Consider the following 17,431-nt stretch of genomic DNA (forward strand, 5'->3'; position numbering starts at 1 on the left):
CATTCACTCAGCAAATATCTATTAAGCACCTAGTGTGTGCTAAGCACTGCAGCTAAAATGCCTGTACCAGTACAGGTGTTTCCTGCCATTAAACATTACCAAGACTAACTCAGTGCTTAGGTCAGCAAAAGTTCTCTTTAGCCACCCTCTTGGTCACTTACATGAAAGGGTATATTTTGTGACTTACTCTGCTTTAGAATAATTACTTTCAGTCATCATCCAGTTACTTATCTGCAATTGCTTTTAAGCCTGTTAATTCCAATTATGGAGTACGTATCTTTCAAGAGATTTGGACATTTTTTTTGTTTGTTTCTAAGCAGACCACTGAAATTTCACTCTACTGTGCTTAAATCTTTAGTCGGTCATGCAGAGAAAGAGCTATGACCTCTAACTGATCTTTAAGCTCACATCTTATAATTAGGCCCTCTAAAGAAAATAGAAATAAAAATTTTAATTAAAAGTATGTTGAACTTAGGACATTATGCATTTTGAAGTAAATACTCAGAAATATTCTTTAGTGTCTTGTGTAACGTGATGCAAAAACTATGAATTTCTTCAAAGGTACTCAAAGTACGAGTTGGAAAACTTTCCAGAACTCTGGAACTCTCTGAGATTATAGTTTATTGAGAATGTATATTGAAGTTTCTTCTTTTTGGAGTGAGGGGTGCAATATTATTTTTGAACTTAGGAGAAAATATCTCATTCCTCCCAGTCCCTCCCACACGCAACCTGTAGTCTGTCTCTCTCCAGGGTCGGGCCCTCTGCTCTGCCTACCAGGCTTCCAGGCTTATTGGCTACAGAGGTGGAAAGCAGGAATCAGAAGACCGCAAAGCAATTAACTGAGCCTCTTCCTTAAAGGGCTGCTAATTCTAAGGGTGGGGTTGGAGAGATGTAGTATTTCTTCATGAGTTATCAAGTTCTTCTTAATATTTTGTTCCATATTCAATGTCAACTGCAAAGTCCAAGGTAGTAATGATAACCTCTACAATCCATGACTATCTTTTTTTCTTATCAGATTGACTCCTTAGTGTCTATAAAGTCTAAGGCAAGTAGGGATTCTTTTCATTTCCTAGAGGAATGGAAGTTATGGGATGAGTTTTGGTTTTCCTTCACATTCCATCAGCTCCTCTTTACCATTTAACGATGGCGATAACAGAATCTGACACTATGTGTCAGGCATTATTCTAAGTCCTTTATATATATTCACTTCTTACTAATTTTGAACAACAAAAATTCATAATTATTAACGGTCATTATTTTTAACTACATTTACTAAGTGATTTATATTATCTCCTCCTAAAACAACCTGTTGATATATATGCTATGATTATCCCTCTTTTACATTTGAAGTGATTGAGACTGGATGAGGTGAAGATAAAGTGTAGGGTCACACAGCTAGTGAAGTAGTAGAGCCTGGATTCAAAGTAATGTCTGCCTTGTTCTCAGACTCTTGAACTTTCTACAAACTGTGATTACAATGCTTGGAATCTTTTTCTTTGAAGCAGTGTGATGCCTTTTTGTTGTTGTGAAGAAACAACAGTTAAACATAATATAGTTTGTTCTGTTTAAATACACTATAAAATAAGAAAGTAGGTTTTTTGTACTATTTAGCCATGAAAGTCAAATAAATGGCAAATAAAACAGTTTCATTCTATCCCTTTAATTTTAGTTTGCTCCAAGAAGTTATGTGATTCATTATATTCAGGATTTTGTTGTAGCTGAGCAGACTATTAACTCCTGGCTCCTCTAGTCTTTGCTAAGTAGAAATCACGCCACAAATTTCTTCTCCTTAGCATCTGCCTTACAAATAAAGGAATTTGATAGCCTATCTAGAACAAGGTTGCTATTTTAAATTGGTCTGTGGTTCTTTAATGTTGAAAATAAAAACTTGTATTATCTTGTAAAGTTTTGAAACAGTTTAATACCAATGCATGTCGTTTGAGAATCTAATTTATATATATTGGGGTCTTTGTTTCCTGTTTCTACTTCTGATTTTGGATGATAAAATTATAGTCTGGTTTCAATTTGGGGTTGTTATTCACCAGACCATTTTAGAGAAAGAAGAAATCCAAATAGATGTATTTCTTTTGGGCAGTTAATTCACATTAATGAAGAAGACTCATTTCAGGCCAAAGATTAGAAAGTTATCCTAAAATTGGGATGGGGGGAGAGCTGACAGAAGTCAAGCAAACTGCATCATTTCAAAGAGTTCTTTATTGTTCATTATTACAACAAGAACATCTGGAATAGTGATAAGCATTAGAAACCTAATAACAGTTTCATGAGTTAGAAATATTTATTTATTTGGAACTTTCTTTTAAGTCCTAAAATCGTAGACTCTGAGATCACATGTGTGTGTTTGTGTGTGTATGTGTGTGTACACACATACATACACACAGACACAAGTTATGTTTGAGACTATGTTATGTGGCAAGTCTGGCTACCACAGAACAGTGAAGGTGAAACTGAAATCCTGTAGAATAAGAAAGGAAAGAAAAGAATAATAAAATGAAGGCATTTCAAGCCAAGTATAGTTTCAGGCTGCACTGGAATGACTTAATATCAAATTAGAATTTATTCCTCTGCTTTCATCTAAAGAGCAAACCACATGGTGGAACTCTTCTCCTTTATCCACATTTTTGCATTATCCTAATATTAACCACAGACCAGTCACTGAATACGGGATCAGAGCAGTTTTTTGCAAACCTCTATGAAACCATCTAAATTTATACAAGAAAATTATCTCCCATCATCTGCTTTGAATTATTAGGTAATTCTTGATATGAAATATCATAGGTTCCAGAGTGTCTCCCCACTTCTTTTAGTCTAACTTAAAAAAGCCATTTCCAACATTTTGAAGGGTGAAGTTGGGAATTAGTGGCACTAACACGGCACTTGACTGGTCCCTGAAGAATACCTCTATAAAGGTTTGGTTATATTATTTTCTATCAAAACTGTGTTTAGTTGCCATGATGAATGTTTGCGACAAAATTTCATCTTAAAAACTCCCTTCTTCTGCCCTTGGCATCTGGCAGCAACACATATACCAAAAGCCATTAACCTAGAGTTTCTCTTATGGCTGCAGTTATTGTCATTTCTGTGCATCTCATAATATCCTTCTATATTTCAGGTTCCTGATTTTGAAAAAAAAAAAAAAAACTGTCCTATAATAATTGACAGTTTGGGGTAAGGGGAATATTAAGTTTTAATATAAAAAATAGAAACATCGAGGGGTGCCTGGATGGCTTAATCAGTCAATCATCTAACTTTAGCTGGGGTCATGATCTCAGGGTCCTGAGATGGAGCCCCACATCTGGCTCCCTGCTCAGCAGGGAATCTGCTTCTCCCTCTCTCTCTGCTTCCTCCCTCTGATCCTGCTGTCTCTCTGTCTCTCTCTCTCTCAAATAAAGAAATAAAAATCTTAAAAAAAAATTTATAAAGACCCCAAAATTTACCTAGAAGCATTAAAAATAAAATAGAAACGTTTAAAGATTTATTTATTTGAGAAAGAGAGAGAGCAGGGAGAAAGGCAGAAGGAAAGAGAGAGAGAGAATCTTCAAGTAGACTCCCAGCTGAGTGTGGGGTCTGACATGGAGCTTGATCCCAGGACCCTGAGTTCATGACCTGAGCTGAAATCAAGCCTCTTATCCAGTTTGCACCACCCAGGACGCCTGAAAATAGAAACATTTAGATATAATAAATAAATAAATAAATAGCTTCAAGGAACACAGGGTGATATGATTCTTGTTCTGTCAACATTGACACATAACCTGAAGTTGGTAAGCTTGGAAAAATGCTTACAAAATGAACAAAGGATGAGTAGGAATATAAATTAGGAACTTGATAATGTATCTAAAAGTTGAGGTGACCAAATCAAAACAATGATAGTGTTAAGAATAAAACAAAGTGAGCTATTTCAAAGAATAGTCCAAGGACTTAGAGCTATAAATCAACGGGGCAAACAAAGGAAAGAAAAATTAATTTGGGTGGTTCAGGCCTAGGGGTCTAGGAGGATGAGAACATTTATGGAAAAACAAGTTTCAGGAGAAATGAGTTTAAGTAAAAGGGACACACATAGCTCTGGAAATATCTAAGCGAGGTTTGGAAGTGGAGTCCTGGAAACTGGGTACAAAATCTGGGCTAGTGATAGAGGCTTAGAATTAAATGTCACAATCGACTCTATTGGCCTCTAAAGTTGCTGACATAAAAGGGTAAGATCAGAAAATTGCAGGCTAATCCTTTAAATTGACCCTTGTTGAAGCTGGGGGAAAAAGACACAAAGGAGAGAAGGAGAAAGAAGGAGAGATCAAGTAGAAAGGACCAGGATTGTATACCAGTTCAGGCAGCAGCTGTTAAAAATATTTGCACCAAGTGCAGAAAAATTACTGTGAGATGTAAGTCTGGCCAAAATATGAAATATTAGGACATCACTATGCTTGTCAGATATCAGATTATTGAAAAGAGATGTTTATGGTGGCTGTGGTATTTATACTAGCTAAAAAAGAACATAGCAATCATTGGCAAAGGGCCAAAAAATAAAATTCAGAGTACCTCAATTTTCATATCATATTTTTATTTTATTTTATATATTTTTAGTTCTCTGTAAAAATACTCCTTTATGGAATGTCCTTTTCTGTATATGCAGGCAAACACATGGTTTCTGCCTTCGTTGAGCTGAGAGACTCAGGCAGCAAGAAATGGATTTTAAGTATTTTGTCTTACAGAGGCTTGAAAGGGTTGGGGGAGGGAGCATGCATTGGGACAAAATATTTGATAACTCAAGGAGAAAATTTAGAGGAGTCTTTCTTGTCTTTTACTTCTGACAAGGAAAAGAAAAACACCTTATGTATATTACTGCATTTGGATGTACAGCCATGTGAGAAATCCATGTAAGTTTTCCAGGAAATGATATGAAAAGATGAGTTTTAGTTGACTGTTGACCAGTGTTAAGTTCTCTTATCTTTATTATAATATTTGAGTTTGAGTGAGGTAATTGGAGAAAGGAAAGATATACATAGAAAGGAAAAATATTCAGTATTTTATAAAAGGTTTTGTTATTTTTTCATCAGGATTTTATGGATTACCATCGAGTTTAGTGTTGTTTTTTTTCAGTTACTTAATATTTTGGTCTATAATGTAGAGTATAAGCCATTTTTGTCATAATAAATGTATCCCTTGTACTCTGTACCATTTATAGTAAGGTAACTACTTTTGTTTTTTTATCATGGTTATACCATAAAAAGGAAGCAAATAGTTTATATCCAATATATCATTAAAATTGAGACATGTGTAAAAAAATACACAGGGATTTCCTACATAGTAGGCTAGAAATTCCCATCGTATTTATGGCTATTGGTGTTTTGGGGCCTTGACTATCATACAAGGTGCCTGGGTAGCCATCATATTGTAATCAGTATCGTCAAGTCTAGCTTATCATATTTAGTTGCAACAATTAAAGTCCTTTTAAGTTGCTAATTAAAATGATACAACAACACAGACATTGAAAGTACTGCTTTCCCTTCATATTGTACTACCATGATTTTGCACAAATGTGCTTCTTTATTACCTAGCCGGATTTTCACATTACGAAGAAGTCAGACTTTGCAGAACAAAGTAAACATGAAAAAAACAGCCATATCATTATTGGTATTTGGTTGGATCATGTCCACCATTGGCTAGAATATTATGCTTACAGTAAGATAATATTCTCAAATTTTATGTTGCATTTTCAGAGACACATGTATTTTACACATGTACAGTATTTATACCCAGGTTTAAAAATCATTAATTTTGTAGTATTTGAGCCTTCCTCCAACTAGTGGTGACATTGGCCAACTTACACTAAACATTAGCTATTGCGTATCTAAGCATACATTTCAACTGAATGTATTTGAGAAAGAAATATGAGAAATTTGAGAAAGAAACCTGAATATATTCTTTCTTTGAAAGGAATTGAAGTAGAGAGCTCTTTTTCCTCAATGAAGGCAAAGATTCTGTGTATATGTCTATACTTTAGAAAAACATCACTTCTCACAAACAAGGTTAAGGTAATTTGGATGTGAGAGAGGCATTCTTCACAAAAGGGACTAGAGTGGTAATGGAAGCTTGCTGGAAAGTGATACCATAAGAAAAGATAATTCGTCTTGTATTTTTGGCAGAGCTTTCATGATTCTCTTTGTACTAAGCCATTTTATGGGTCCAAGTTGTCTACCCGAAGTACTTATATGAGAATAATTATTAGTTAATTAACAACTGCAGACAGAGTTGTTGTGAGTCCAACGTTTGTAAAACATTCTTTTGATAATAATCATTTGATCTCTGATAATGAGTCTAAGGACTTTATGAAAAAGTGAAATAAGTGCTCAGAAAATCTAGATTTTAAAAACATTTTTCTATGAGTGTAGTCTGTTTGGGCTCTTCCTCTTTACGTATAAAACTTTTACTATACTTTTACTATAAAACTTTTCTTCCACTTTTTCTCAGCATAGAAATAGACATCTTGATTATATTTTGTCAGCCCACCTTTTGGAAGTGTTTCTTTTCCCTTCCCTTCCCCTAACCCTTTCTCTTCCTTCCTCCCTTCCTTCCTTCCTCTTCTTTCTTTCTCTCTTTCTTTCTTTCTTTCTTTCTTTCTTTCTTTCTTTCTTTCTTTCTTTCTTTCTTTTTTTTTTTTCCTGAAAAGTGAAACCAGCAGCATCCTGGCTGCCAGCATTTTCCCCTAGTAGATGTGCCATTATCTGGGGCCCAGCCTTTAGCCTGGTTGGCACAAAATAAAACTGAGGTCCCAACTTGGAGAGCTTGATATTAACAAAGATCACACAGTGAGAAGTGTGAGTGTTAGAGGAATTGGAATGTCCACCTCTCCACAAGCATTTCCTTCTTCTTAATAATAATTGCAAACATTACTGAGTACTTCTCATGGACCAAAGCTCTGTGCTAAGTGCTCTAGCAGGTAACATGGTATTGGGCACACATTTGTTAAATGTTGGGAGTGAATGAACACATTACTTATTTAATTCTTCAACCCACCTATGAAGTGTATCAGTCAACCTGCTACTGTAATGGATTTTGGCTCTGGGTCAGCACTTTTCAGCTACTAACTTTAGGCAAATTACCATCTCTAGTCCCTAGAATCATGCTAAGGACGGTGGAGATTAATAGTACTTCCTCTAGTGGTTGTTGTGAAGGTTATATGAAATAATGCAAATAAAGCACTTTGAACCTTCTTGACTTTACACAACCTAGACTAGAAACCTAGTCACCTGTCCAGGACAGCACAACTAGTGAATGGAATTGCTAAAGCTCAAACCTACGTCTTTTATTCCCAACCAAAATTCTTCACCATGGTTCCCTTTTCTCCCTCCCACTTGCCAGTATCTTCAGGTCTTCAGACAAGTGAACGAGTGCTATTCATGATCTGAAGCCTTGCACTAGGGCCAGAACCTTTGAAGCCTTTGCTCCCTGGACAGAACTTCCCTAGACATTTCAGATGTTTGCCTCAGCTTCTCTTCTGTACTCTGCCTCTGTGGCCCACCAGCACATTTTTGATTGGTGTATCCCCTTCCTCTGATAAGATAATAATATCTGTAGCTATTGTTTAAGTCTCACTTGAGTCTCCTGTACATGCCTGTGTGCTGATCATAGGCCACAACCCAATGCTCATTTCTTTATTCTCATTCTTGGGCAAAACATCACTGCATTCCCCATTTGCTGGCAAAACACCCACCTAGGTCTTGAGGAGCCCCAGAAGACCTTTGAGTGGCTTTGTTTCAGATAAGCTCAATACAGACCCATGCCTCCAGGTGGGATGTGGCCGGGAGGGGTGTGGGGGGAGACGGTCTCCACTGTCAGACCAATGAGTTGCCTTACTTCTCTCGGCCTGTTTTTTTATTGTGCTATCAGATGATGCTCAGTTCATTTTCTATCTAGCATATGACACGTAGGACCATGAAACATATTTTACGCTGTCCATTTCCCCCCTTAATTTGTATCATTTCAGAGATAAATTTAGTTTGGATGGTTTAAATGTAGTTCTAACATTTGATGAATGCATAAATCCATAAGGGTCCAGAATTCCCTTCTAGTGCATGCATCCTTTTGGCATTTAGCATACAGGCACAATGAGGTCCTTAATAAATACCTTTTTGAACCGTTACATCCTCACCTATACACAGAACAATCCTGGATAGCTTGGACACCCAGGCATTATGATTGTTTCTCCCATAGCCAAGAAGTCTAAATTATTAACTCGGCATTTATTATTTCATTTTGCTTTGATTTTGACTTATCAGTTTACAAATTTGATGTGTTTCTGATATGACAAAGAGGCCAGTCTGACCTGGCATGTGAAATCCCATTAGCTTCTACTTTGGTAAGTATAAATCAACTCAAATGTTCTTTGTAAGGTATAGTTTGACTATGTGATGGTTTCTTGAAAAATCAATGGAAGTTCTCCAATGTACTTTGAGATCTTTTAATTTTTACCCAAGTTAGATTTATGTGTATAGCCAATTTTGCGATTCTTCTGAGGAGTCCCTGAACAGATGGGACAAAATGTCTCAGAGAACAAAAGTCTGTGAAATCAAATTAAAACTTGTAAACAGAAGTAACTTTTAATTATGCAGGATAATCAAATAATGACAGTTACTTGACATTTGGGAGTAGTCTTTACATTTTTAAGATTTCTTATCCAGATAATTCATTTATGTTTTATGACAAGAAAAGTGGGGAAAAAACAGTCTAGGCTGTACTGGCCTTTCTTGGAATCCATTACATAAGAGAGGCTTTTTATTTTAAAAAATATATATATATTTTAAAGGATCTTCTGTTCCTTTCAAAATAGGATATGAGACAGAATCATCTTGTGCCAAATATCACACTATTGCAGGGTCTCTTACGTGCTGAGATTTTAGTTGAACTAAAAAACATATGGGAAAAAATTGAGACTATGTGGTTTGGAGTGAATATGGAGTGAATAGCCATTATATTCCAATTTTATCACCTATGTATATGTCATATAGTAGAATGAAAAACAAAATCAAAAAGTATTCCAAATATTTTAGGTTATGATCTTCAAAGAGATGAAGTTTTACAGGATATATTGAAATCTGTGATCCAGGGGGTGTTTTCCTACCTCACGGAGTAACCTACGTAAGCAGAAGGAGAGCTGTTTGGTGAGGGCCAGCACCTAACAATCTCTTTGGACTAGATTTAACTGGAACTTTTTGTCAAGTGCTTGAGCAGTACAGATCTCCAAGTATGGCTAGTCAAGGAGCTCTTCTGGCAGCCATCAACCCTAGAAACTGAGCAATCACTTTCTTGATAGAGCAGCAGTCTTCATGCTAGAACATTTGTACTACTGGGGTTACCCACGGACGTCTCAAGGGGAGTTTCAAGGGAATCCATTTTCTCATCCTCAGCTTACAGATGTCCTCCTTCCAAAAACTCTACTGAGCTGGAAAATTCAGGCCTCATTATAGCTTCTCCTTTTCCACCTCTTCTTTCTTAATTGTCCTTCTCCAACTTTAACAGAAAGGCATAGGTGTCCGGAGACATCACCATTGTAAACCTTGCCTTGACATGTTTAGTACTGGGTACCAACAGAGAGATGCTGAAGACTCAGTGTCTAGAAGTCTCCTTAAGCAAGGTGACATAACCACCCCCCATCTTTGTCACTAAGGGAAGCATTCCAATAAAACTTTATTTCTATGCTTTTAACATATTTTTAAATATTTATCATAGATTTATGCTATCTAGCTCATTTATGTACTACTAATAATTGTGATCTTGATTACAAAGGAATTTTTGAACACTTAGGGCTTCATTGTGTCAGGAAATTTTTTAAAAATACATTTAACTCAGGGGCACCTGGGTGGCTCAGTCAGTTAAGCATTTGCCTTCAGCTCAGGTCATGATCTTGGGTCCTGGAATTGAGTCCCATGTTGGGCTCCTTGCTCGGCAGGGAGCCTGCTTCTGCCTCTCCCTCCTGCTTGTGTGCTCTCTCTCTCAAAAATAAATAAATAAAATCTTGTAAAAAAATAAAATAAAATATATAGTTAACTTAGATTTTGAAACATATTTTTGATAATAAGATACAGAGTAGTCATAAAACTATTTTAAAGTATAAACATATAATTCACTAGATTAAAATCAGAGAAATGGAAATGGAAATAGAATTTCAAAGAGAAATAGGACTCATGTACATTTCTAAGTGTCAATGAGTATCTTGTTCGTGGACTTTTTTTTTCTTTAAATGGGTGATGATGGGATGAAATTGTTGTGACATTTATATGCCATTAGTTAAAAAAAAAAAGGTAATGCAGTCATTTTAAAAATGGAAATATCTATTCTTTACAACTATTTAAATTTAGTGGTGGGGATAGTATACTTTGGAGGATAGTCTTTAATAGATGCCTGAGTAAAAAATGTAAAAGCTACAGTTTTAAAGTCAGTCTGTCCTAGTGAACACAGTTACTCAGTGTTGATGGTGCTACCCCTAAATCCAGGGATTCAAATGCCTGACAGTGTGGGCAGATGTTGTAAAGCACTTGACAAGCTCATAGCCAAGGGCAAAACCAGGTGGATGTCTAATGTAACTTATAGATTGCATCACTTTGTTGGCATTTAGAAGCTCAAGATTTATTACTATAGTAGGCCAGGGAAACAAAAGACAAAGAGTAAGGTTTAGGGATTATGACACCTGATTTGGATTCATAGCCTGATGGGGACATGTGTTCTCCTAAGTAAGATAGCCTGTATACTATAGTGTCATCATTATCATCTGTAAAAAGTGCAGTTATGCAAGGTTTTTAAGGGGCATCTGAAGACTCTTCTTTGTATGATATCTTGTATTTCAAGGTGCTGATTTTGGGTGGAAACCTAACTAATTTTTGTCTTTAGTATAACACAACAAAAGATATTTTTTATCTCAACATCTTGTGCTTAATTCTATCGCTAGCCTTTATTCAAATTCAATAATTGCTCTTTTTGATGAAAAATACAATCTGGGGGTACATCTAAACTCTGCTTAATAATAATGAACTACGATAAAATTTTACTTTCAAAGAGAATAAGTTTCCTACAGAGATCAATTTTGTTAACAAATTTGGAAAAGTGGTAACTTTTCTCTATTAGTTTCTTAGATTCTAATTAAAAAGGTAGAGATTTGAAGCTTACCAGCAATATATAGTTCTTAAAATATCTTTCTTTTGGAAAAAATGAAAGTGTACAATGTTAGTGTATATGCGTACTTTTGTATAGAATATATTTTATTTAATAATATATGCTATGAATATACTTGTATTAAAAGGCATTTAAAGGAAGAAGCCTAAATAATAGCAAAAATTGAGGCCACTTAAAATAATGAGGTGGAGAATTTCTGCTACCATTCACATTAAAAAGTAAACACCTCACTTTTCTCTGCTTTTTTGGAAAAGGAGATTTTTCACATTCTAATAATCTGAAAATGTTCCTATTTTACAAGACATCTGAGTATAAAAGTTTTAAGTAGCTCATCATCTTCATTTCTTACAATTACCAAAAGGCATTGAAAGCAATTAGAATCCATTGAATTGGACATATAAAACAAAACCTTACTGGGTCAGTGTTCTCTGGGAGCTGAGGAGGGATGGGGTGTCTGTAGCCACACTGAGAACTTTCCTTTATTGCTTCCTTTGGCCGGCTCATGCATCCTCCTTATAACATAAAGGGCAGGATGGAGACGCCTCTCTTCTCAAAAGCTTTCCTCCCTTCCCTCAAAACCAAGTTTCTTGCAAATACAGTTTTGCTTTTTTGACATTTTATTATTAAAATATTTTAAATATACAAGAATGTTGAAACAATTGTATGGTCAATATCCATGTACTCATCACTTATAGTCTACAATTAACATTTGATTATATTTACTTTCATGTATCTACCTCTCTGCTCTCCATCGGTTCTATCCATCCATCTATCCATCAGTCCATCTCTTTCTTTCTTTGGTAGATACATGACAGGGTATGTTCTGTTAATCTCTACTATGCTGGTATGTAAGTATGCTCGTACGAGTATGCTAGTAAGTAAACTTCTTGCCTGAGTGTACTTACATGCTCACGCCTTTACAGGTTGCTCCAGGCAGCTCCTGCTTCTCTCACCTGTCCTCACCCCAGCATATCTCCATCCACATAAGACTTCTCAGCCACCACTGAATATAACATGGATTGTTGTGGCCTCCAAAAGTTTGCAAATTTTCTTCCTTCTACAGAGAATACTCATTCTCCTTGTTCTTTTGCTCTTGCTTATCCTTCAAGATCCTTTAACTACTATGATTTCAGTGAAGTTTTTTTCTCATGCCTCAAGGCAGTTAGTACCTGCTATCAATGGCATGCTGGTGTGCCTTTAACAACTCATCCTCCAGGGGGAAATGGCCCTAGTCTGTGGCATTTGCAGATTTCCACAGTATATATTCTCTTCCCTGCTACTGATGTCAGGCTGCCGGCATGAGGTTGAGAAGAGATATGCCCAGGGTCACCTGGTGGCTCATTCAGTTAAGTGTCTGACTCTTGATTTTAGCTCTGATTGTGATCTCAGGGTCCTGGGATGGAGCCCGTATTGGGCTCCATGCTCAGAGGGAGGGCTGTTTGAGATTCTCTCTCTGCCTCTCCCTTTAGACCTCCCCTTGCTCATGCTGTCTCTCTCTCTTAAATAAATAAAATCTTAAAAACAAAAAGAGAGAGATGTGCTCAGTCTACTCTCTCACTAGTGGACTCGAGCCAGCTTGGGCACACCACTGCTACTATCACTCGATTTGTCCCACTCTCTTGTTGTCATTCCCGTGATTTCCTCCAGCGGAGATCCCGCATCCTTCATATTTCTGTTGCTGGCATTTAGCACGTGGCAGGTATACGGGATAAGATTCACAAGCACACTTAATGAAGAAATGATTTGGGTGGTATCGTATTCTATCTAGCACTTCCCACATAGTCTAATTCAGTTAACACGGAGGGGTTTGCAGCAGTACCTCAGCAGGCTGGAGCTGTGAGCTGGATGACAGAGTACGTGTGATGTGTGGCAGAAAGCCCATGTGCTGAGAATCTCTCTTCCCCCTAGCAGTTGGCTCCTTCCTGCAGTGAGGCTGCTGCACTTTCCTGGTCCCCTTAGAGGCTGCAATCCGCCCTGCAGGGATGCTGCACTCACTCAGCAAGCCATTTGGCGTGGATGCCTTTCAAAGTCATGAAAAGTCAGCGAGGGGCTAAGTTAAGGTCAGAAAGGACACATGTTAAAAGCAGATCTTTAAAGATTTCCTTGGTCTCTACATTAGCCTCTTCCACTTTGAGGACAACTGAGTGTGCAGGTTTGCCTGGATTCTGGATATAGTAGCATCAGACCCCAGGCATAAAAGAAGATTAGAACTTAAAAGTTGAAGACAGAGAGAGACGGGCTCAAAAAAGAAGTGATAATTACCCAAATGGAAATACAAAATGAAATTTACTTAAAATGACTGTTTTTTTTTGTTTTTTTGTTTTTTTAACATATGAAATGTTGCCTTTCCGTTATGGACTTGTAGGTTAAAATGTTCTGTTCTTTTCAGTGAAAAATAGTCACTTCAGTTTTAATGTAAAAGGAATTTTATGTTCCTGCATTATTTTATTTGCTCGATTTTAATTTGAGCTACTGTAGTCATTTCCAGGACTTAAAGAGAGCGAGTATGTTGACTGTGACATTGTGTTTGCATGTTGCAACTAGTAAAATTCTGAAAAACATGCTTTTTCTTTGATCCTGCTATAGAATACAGACTGTGAGGAATTGCAATGGAACAAACATTATTTGAGTATTTCAAATTTTGGTGAGGTTATCCAAGTGTGGCATTAGTTTCATTTTGATTTTGAATATTTGGAAAACACTGAAGGCAACTTCTAACTTAAGAGATACTCATTTTGAATGTCTCTTCACACTGTTTACGATTAGGTTGTTTTTTATTTCTTGAGTAAATGTATTCTAATTTTATAAAAGTAAACTTTTTACCTGTGTTATTGAGACATTTAAAAAGAGACAACCGTTCTTCATTAAGAAAAGTGTTGTCAGGGTGCCTAGGTGGCTCAGTCAGTTCAGCAGCTGCCTTCAGCTCAGGTCATGATCTCAGGGTCCTGAGATCGACCCTGCTTAGGGCTCCTTGCTCAGTGGGGAGCCTGCTTCTCCCCTGCCTGCTGCACCTTTTGTTTGTGCTCTCTCTGATGTAAAAAAAAAAAAAAAAAAAAAAAAAAAAATGTTGTAACGTGCTGTGAATCATCATTTTTTGGGAGTACACCTATGAGTACATAAAGTAGAATAATCTGTTGCATGCTCTTCAGTAGGTCATTTGATCTGAAAAAAAAAAAATAAGGAAGGACAGACTGACTCTATCAGAATGTTGATTTTACATTTCAAATTCAGAATCCATTTGAGCATTTTTCTGAGAATCAGTTGATACTGAGCTGAAAAGGACAGTTCCATACAATTTCTTTCCCTCCCTTTCTGACTAGTTTCTTATTTTTCTTTGCTCTGGTTGTGGTTTTTACAAGGCCTTTACTGAAAAATTTCTGGGAGATTATCCTTCTTATATATTTCTCATTTATTTTATGTTTTGCCTTTCTCATTTCTCTTAAAAATATACAGTTTTATTTCTAGCTGCTCCTTCTTGCTGCTCTCCTTACCGTGCTTCTAAATATAGTCACCACTTTTGGACCTCACCCACATTTTACATTCTTTGTGTCTTTTGGATGGATTTATGATCTGGCCATACTGTGTGTTGGAGAGGGTCAGAATCTTTTCCCTGACTTAGCATCCCATGACCTCAGATTGGACTGGGTCAAACACACTGGAAATACTAACTATAGAGTAAGAATAGCATGGTGTTAGACCCAAAACAGAATTTAATGGAATAACAGAAAATATATAGATAAGAAAGAAAGCTACCTTAAGGAGACTAATTGCGATCCCACTTTTTTCTTTACTTAAGAAATGTTTCTTAGTAGTCTCTTGATCATAAATTACCTAAAATGCAAGCACAGGAACGTAAGACTTTTAAATGGTCTCTAGGACAGGATTTATTGTATAAAGAATCATAATTACAAATCATAGGTAGTAAATATTGTTAGAAACCCAGGATAAATTTCGAGGCAGGGATCCGGCCACACACTGTTTTCTTCTCAACTGTTCTGGCCAACAGCATGTAATTCAAGGAACCTAGCAAATGAGAATCCATGGTTCCACTTAATCATTAGAAAGACTGTATTGGAGAGTGGTTTTCTCTCATGCATTGAAACTTCCTCTATTCGTCTGCAGGCAGAATAGCTGCTAGTAATAAGTCCAGCCAGTCAGTATGTTGGGAGATATCCGCCATGCTGGGATTGCCACAAGGGAGAAAGAAATGGTCAAAAATATGGGCTGTGTTCAGGTTAGAGAGACAAGGGGAAGAAGCCAGCTCACTGGTACGCACCTTCTGGGGAACACCCGTGAGTGTGTGAGGTGGGTGTGCCCTCATAGCTCTTCTGGGGCACTAACCCCCTCAGGAGAAGGAAGTGGCCCATTTTGTTTTCCTTTTCCTTGGGGGAGAGAAAAGCAGAGGTTTGGGTTTTGTTTTTGTTTGTTTGCTTTTTATCTGGACAGTTCAAAATTGTGTGTGTTGATGTGAGTTTTCCTTCTTACAGAAATGTTAGGGTAGTGATTAATTATTTGACCTCTCAAACAATGAAAAGGTATTCTAAATCACATTCTTAAAAGCCTGTGAAGAACCTGAGGTTCCTGGGTGGCTCAGTTGGGGTCATGATCCTGGATTCCTAGGATCGAGCCCTGCAATGGGCTCCCCACTCAGCTGGGAGTCTGCTTCTCCCTCTGACCTACTCCTCTCTCGTGTGCTCTCTCTCATTCTCTCTCTCTCAAATAAGTAAATAAAAGGTCTTTTTAAAATTAAAAAAAAAAAAAAAAAAACCTTGCTGAGAGAAAGAGCAGAACTCTTTCCATCCAAAAAGGTCAAAAAGCTTGTCCTTATCTCAGATTGAAAGACCAAAAATTGTACCAATTAGCACTGGTAGGTTGCAATCTCTAAAAAAAATTAGCCAACTTAATAAATTGTTCGTTTGGATTAAGAACATTTCTGATATTATCTGAAAGGAATATTTTGTTGTATTTATATTGGTGGCAGTAGAACTAGAAAAACAATCTTGTGTTAACACTTCCTACAAAGTCCCATATAATGTATAATAAGGCTATCTGAGCCCCTTTACCTTGGATTATAAAAATCTTAGAAAGAGAGATGTTTTTCTGTGATTTGTACTTCTCCAGACATGCTTTGGGAATTTAATAAAAAATAAAATAGTTTCACTAAAGATCATATAGTATTATTTTTAAAACATGATAAAAATGTTTATAAGTAACAATAATCTGCATAGATTGATTTTTTTTTCCATTTGGAAAATACAGTAAGTGGTAGAAGTTACTCAGACAGACCTGTGTGTAACTTTTACATAAGTACTAAAATACAGACCGTGCCACCATCTCTCACTAAACCCATTTTCCCCTCTAGAACATGTGAACCAGCAGAAGATGGAAGAGTAACAAGTCCTAAAAGAAATGTTTTTATGGCCACTGAATGACATGCATGAGGTTTCAGGGAACTTAGGGAATTGAGACTGCCTTCACTTCAAGGGAGAACTTTCGAAAAAGGAGCTTCCTAATAAAGTAGTCTTTTCAGCATAGAGTCCAGACATGAGTAGAAAGTCCTGGTGACTCACCTGATTCTTTTTGCCAATACATACTCTCTCTGTAAAAGCAAAAGATAAGGATAGGAACCAACCTGGTCAGCTCCATGATTTTTCTCTTTACCCACCTCTCCTTGGAAATCTCGAAAGTTGTGCTTTGGCATTTTGGGGACCTCTTAAGAGCCACATCCAAGTATTAATAGCCAGATGTATAGGTTTTTAAAATTAATTCTGAGATAAATCCACTGTTGGGGGAGGGAGGTGGTTTTGCTTACTGTAGTCGGTTATATATCTAAACTTGTAAAATAATTACAGTTAGATAAAAGGTCACTGACTACTTAACCTTCTCTTTTAAAATATAGGAGCAACAGCCGCGGCCCGGAAGGAGGTGATAAGAAACAAGATCCGAGCAATAGGCAAAATGGCCCGAGTGTTCTCGGTTCTCAGGTGGGATCATTGTTCTGGTGTTTCTGTTTTGAATGTGATTATGTGTCTTTTGATAAACATTTTAATACTGTAATCTGGTAATATAAGTATTTTGCTAGAAAATATTTGCTTTTTCTTAGTTGTTTTTTTTTTTCTTTTAAAGTCCAGTTCCTGCTGGACTTTAGAAAATTTATTTCACAATAGGTTGAAGTTGTAGTGAAATAGGAAAGCTGTTATAATTCATTTTATGTTTCATTTTGGTTCTGTGGTAAAAGATGAACTTATCA

The 17,431-nt window shown here is 36.7% G+C and overlaps 1 protein-coding gene across 7 annotated transcripts in view; it reads left to right on the forward strand.

Moving 5' to 3' along the window:
- The window catches only part of PPP3CA (protein phosphatase 3 catalytic subunit alpha), a 322,003-nt gene that overhangs the window by 289,237 nt on the left and 15,335 nt on the right, over positions 1–17,431 (forward strand). For all 7 annotated transcript variants that reach the window (XM_059172206.1, XM_059172188.1, XM_059172170.1 and 4 more), the window contains one exon: positions 17,081–17,165. In XM_059172206.1, coding sequence (XP_059028189.1) covers positions 17,081–17,165 — 85 coding nt within the window. The remainder of the gene's footprint in view (positions 1–17,080; positions 17,166–17,431) is intronic.

The sequence above is a fragment of the Mustela lutreola genome, chromosome 1 (assembly GCF_030435805.1).
Source record: "Mustela lutreola isolate mMusLut2 chromosome 1, mMusLut2.pri, whole genome shotgun sequence".
NCBI lineage: Eukaryota > Metazoa > Chordata > Mammalia > Carnivora > Mustelidae > Mustela > Mustela lutreola.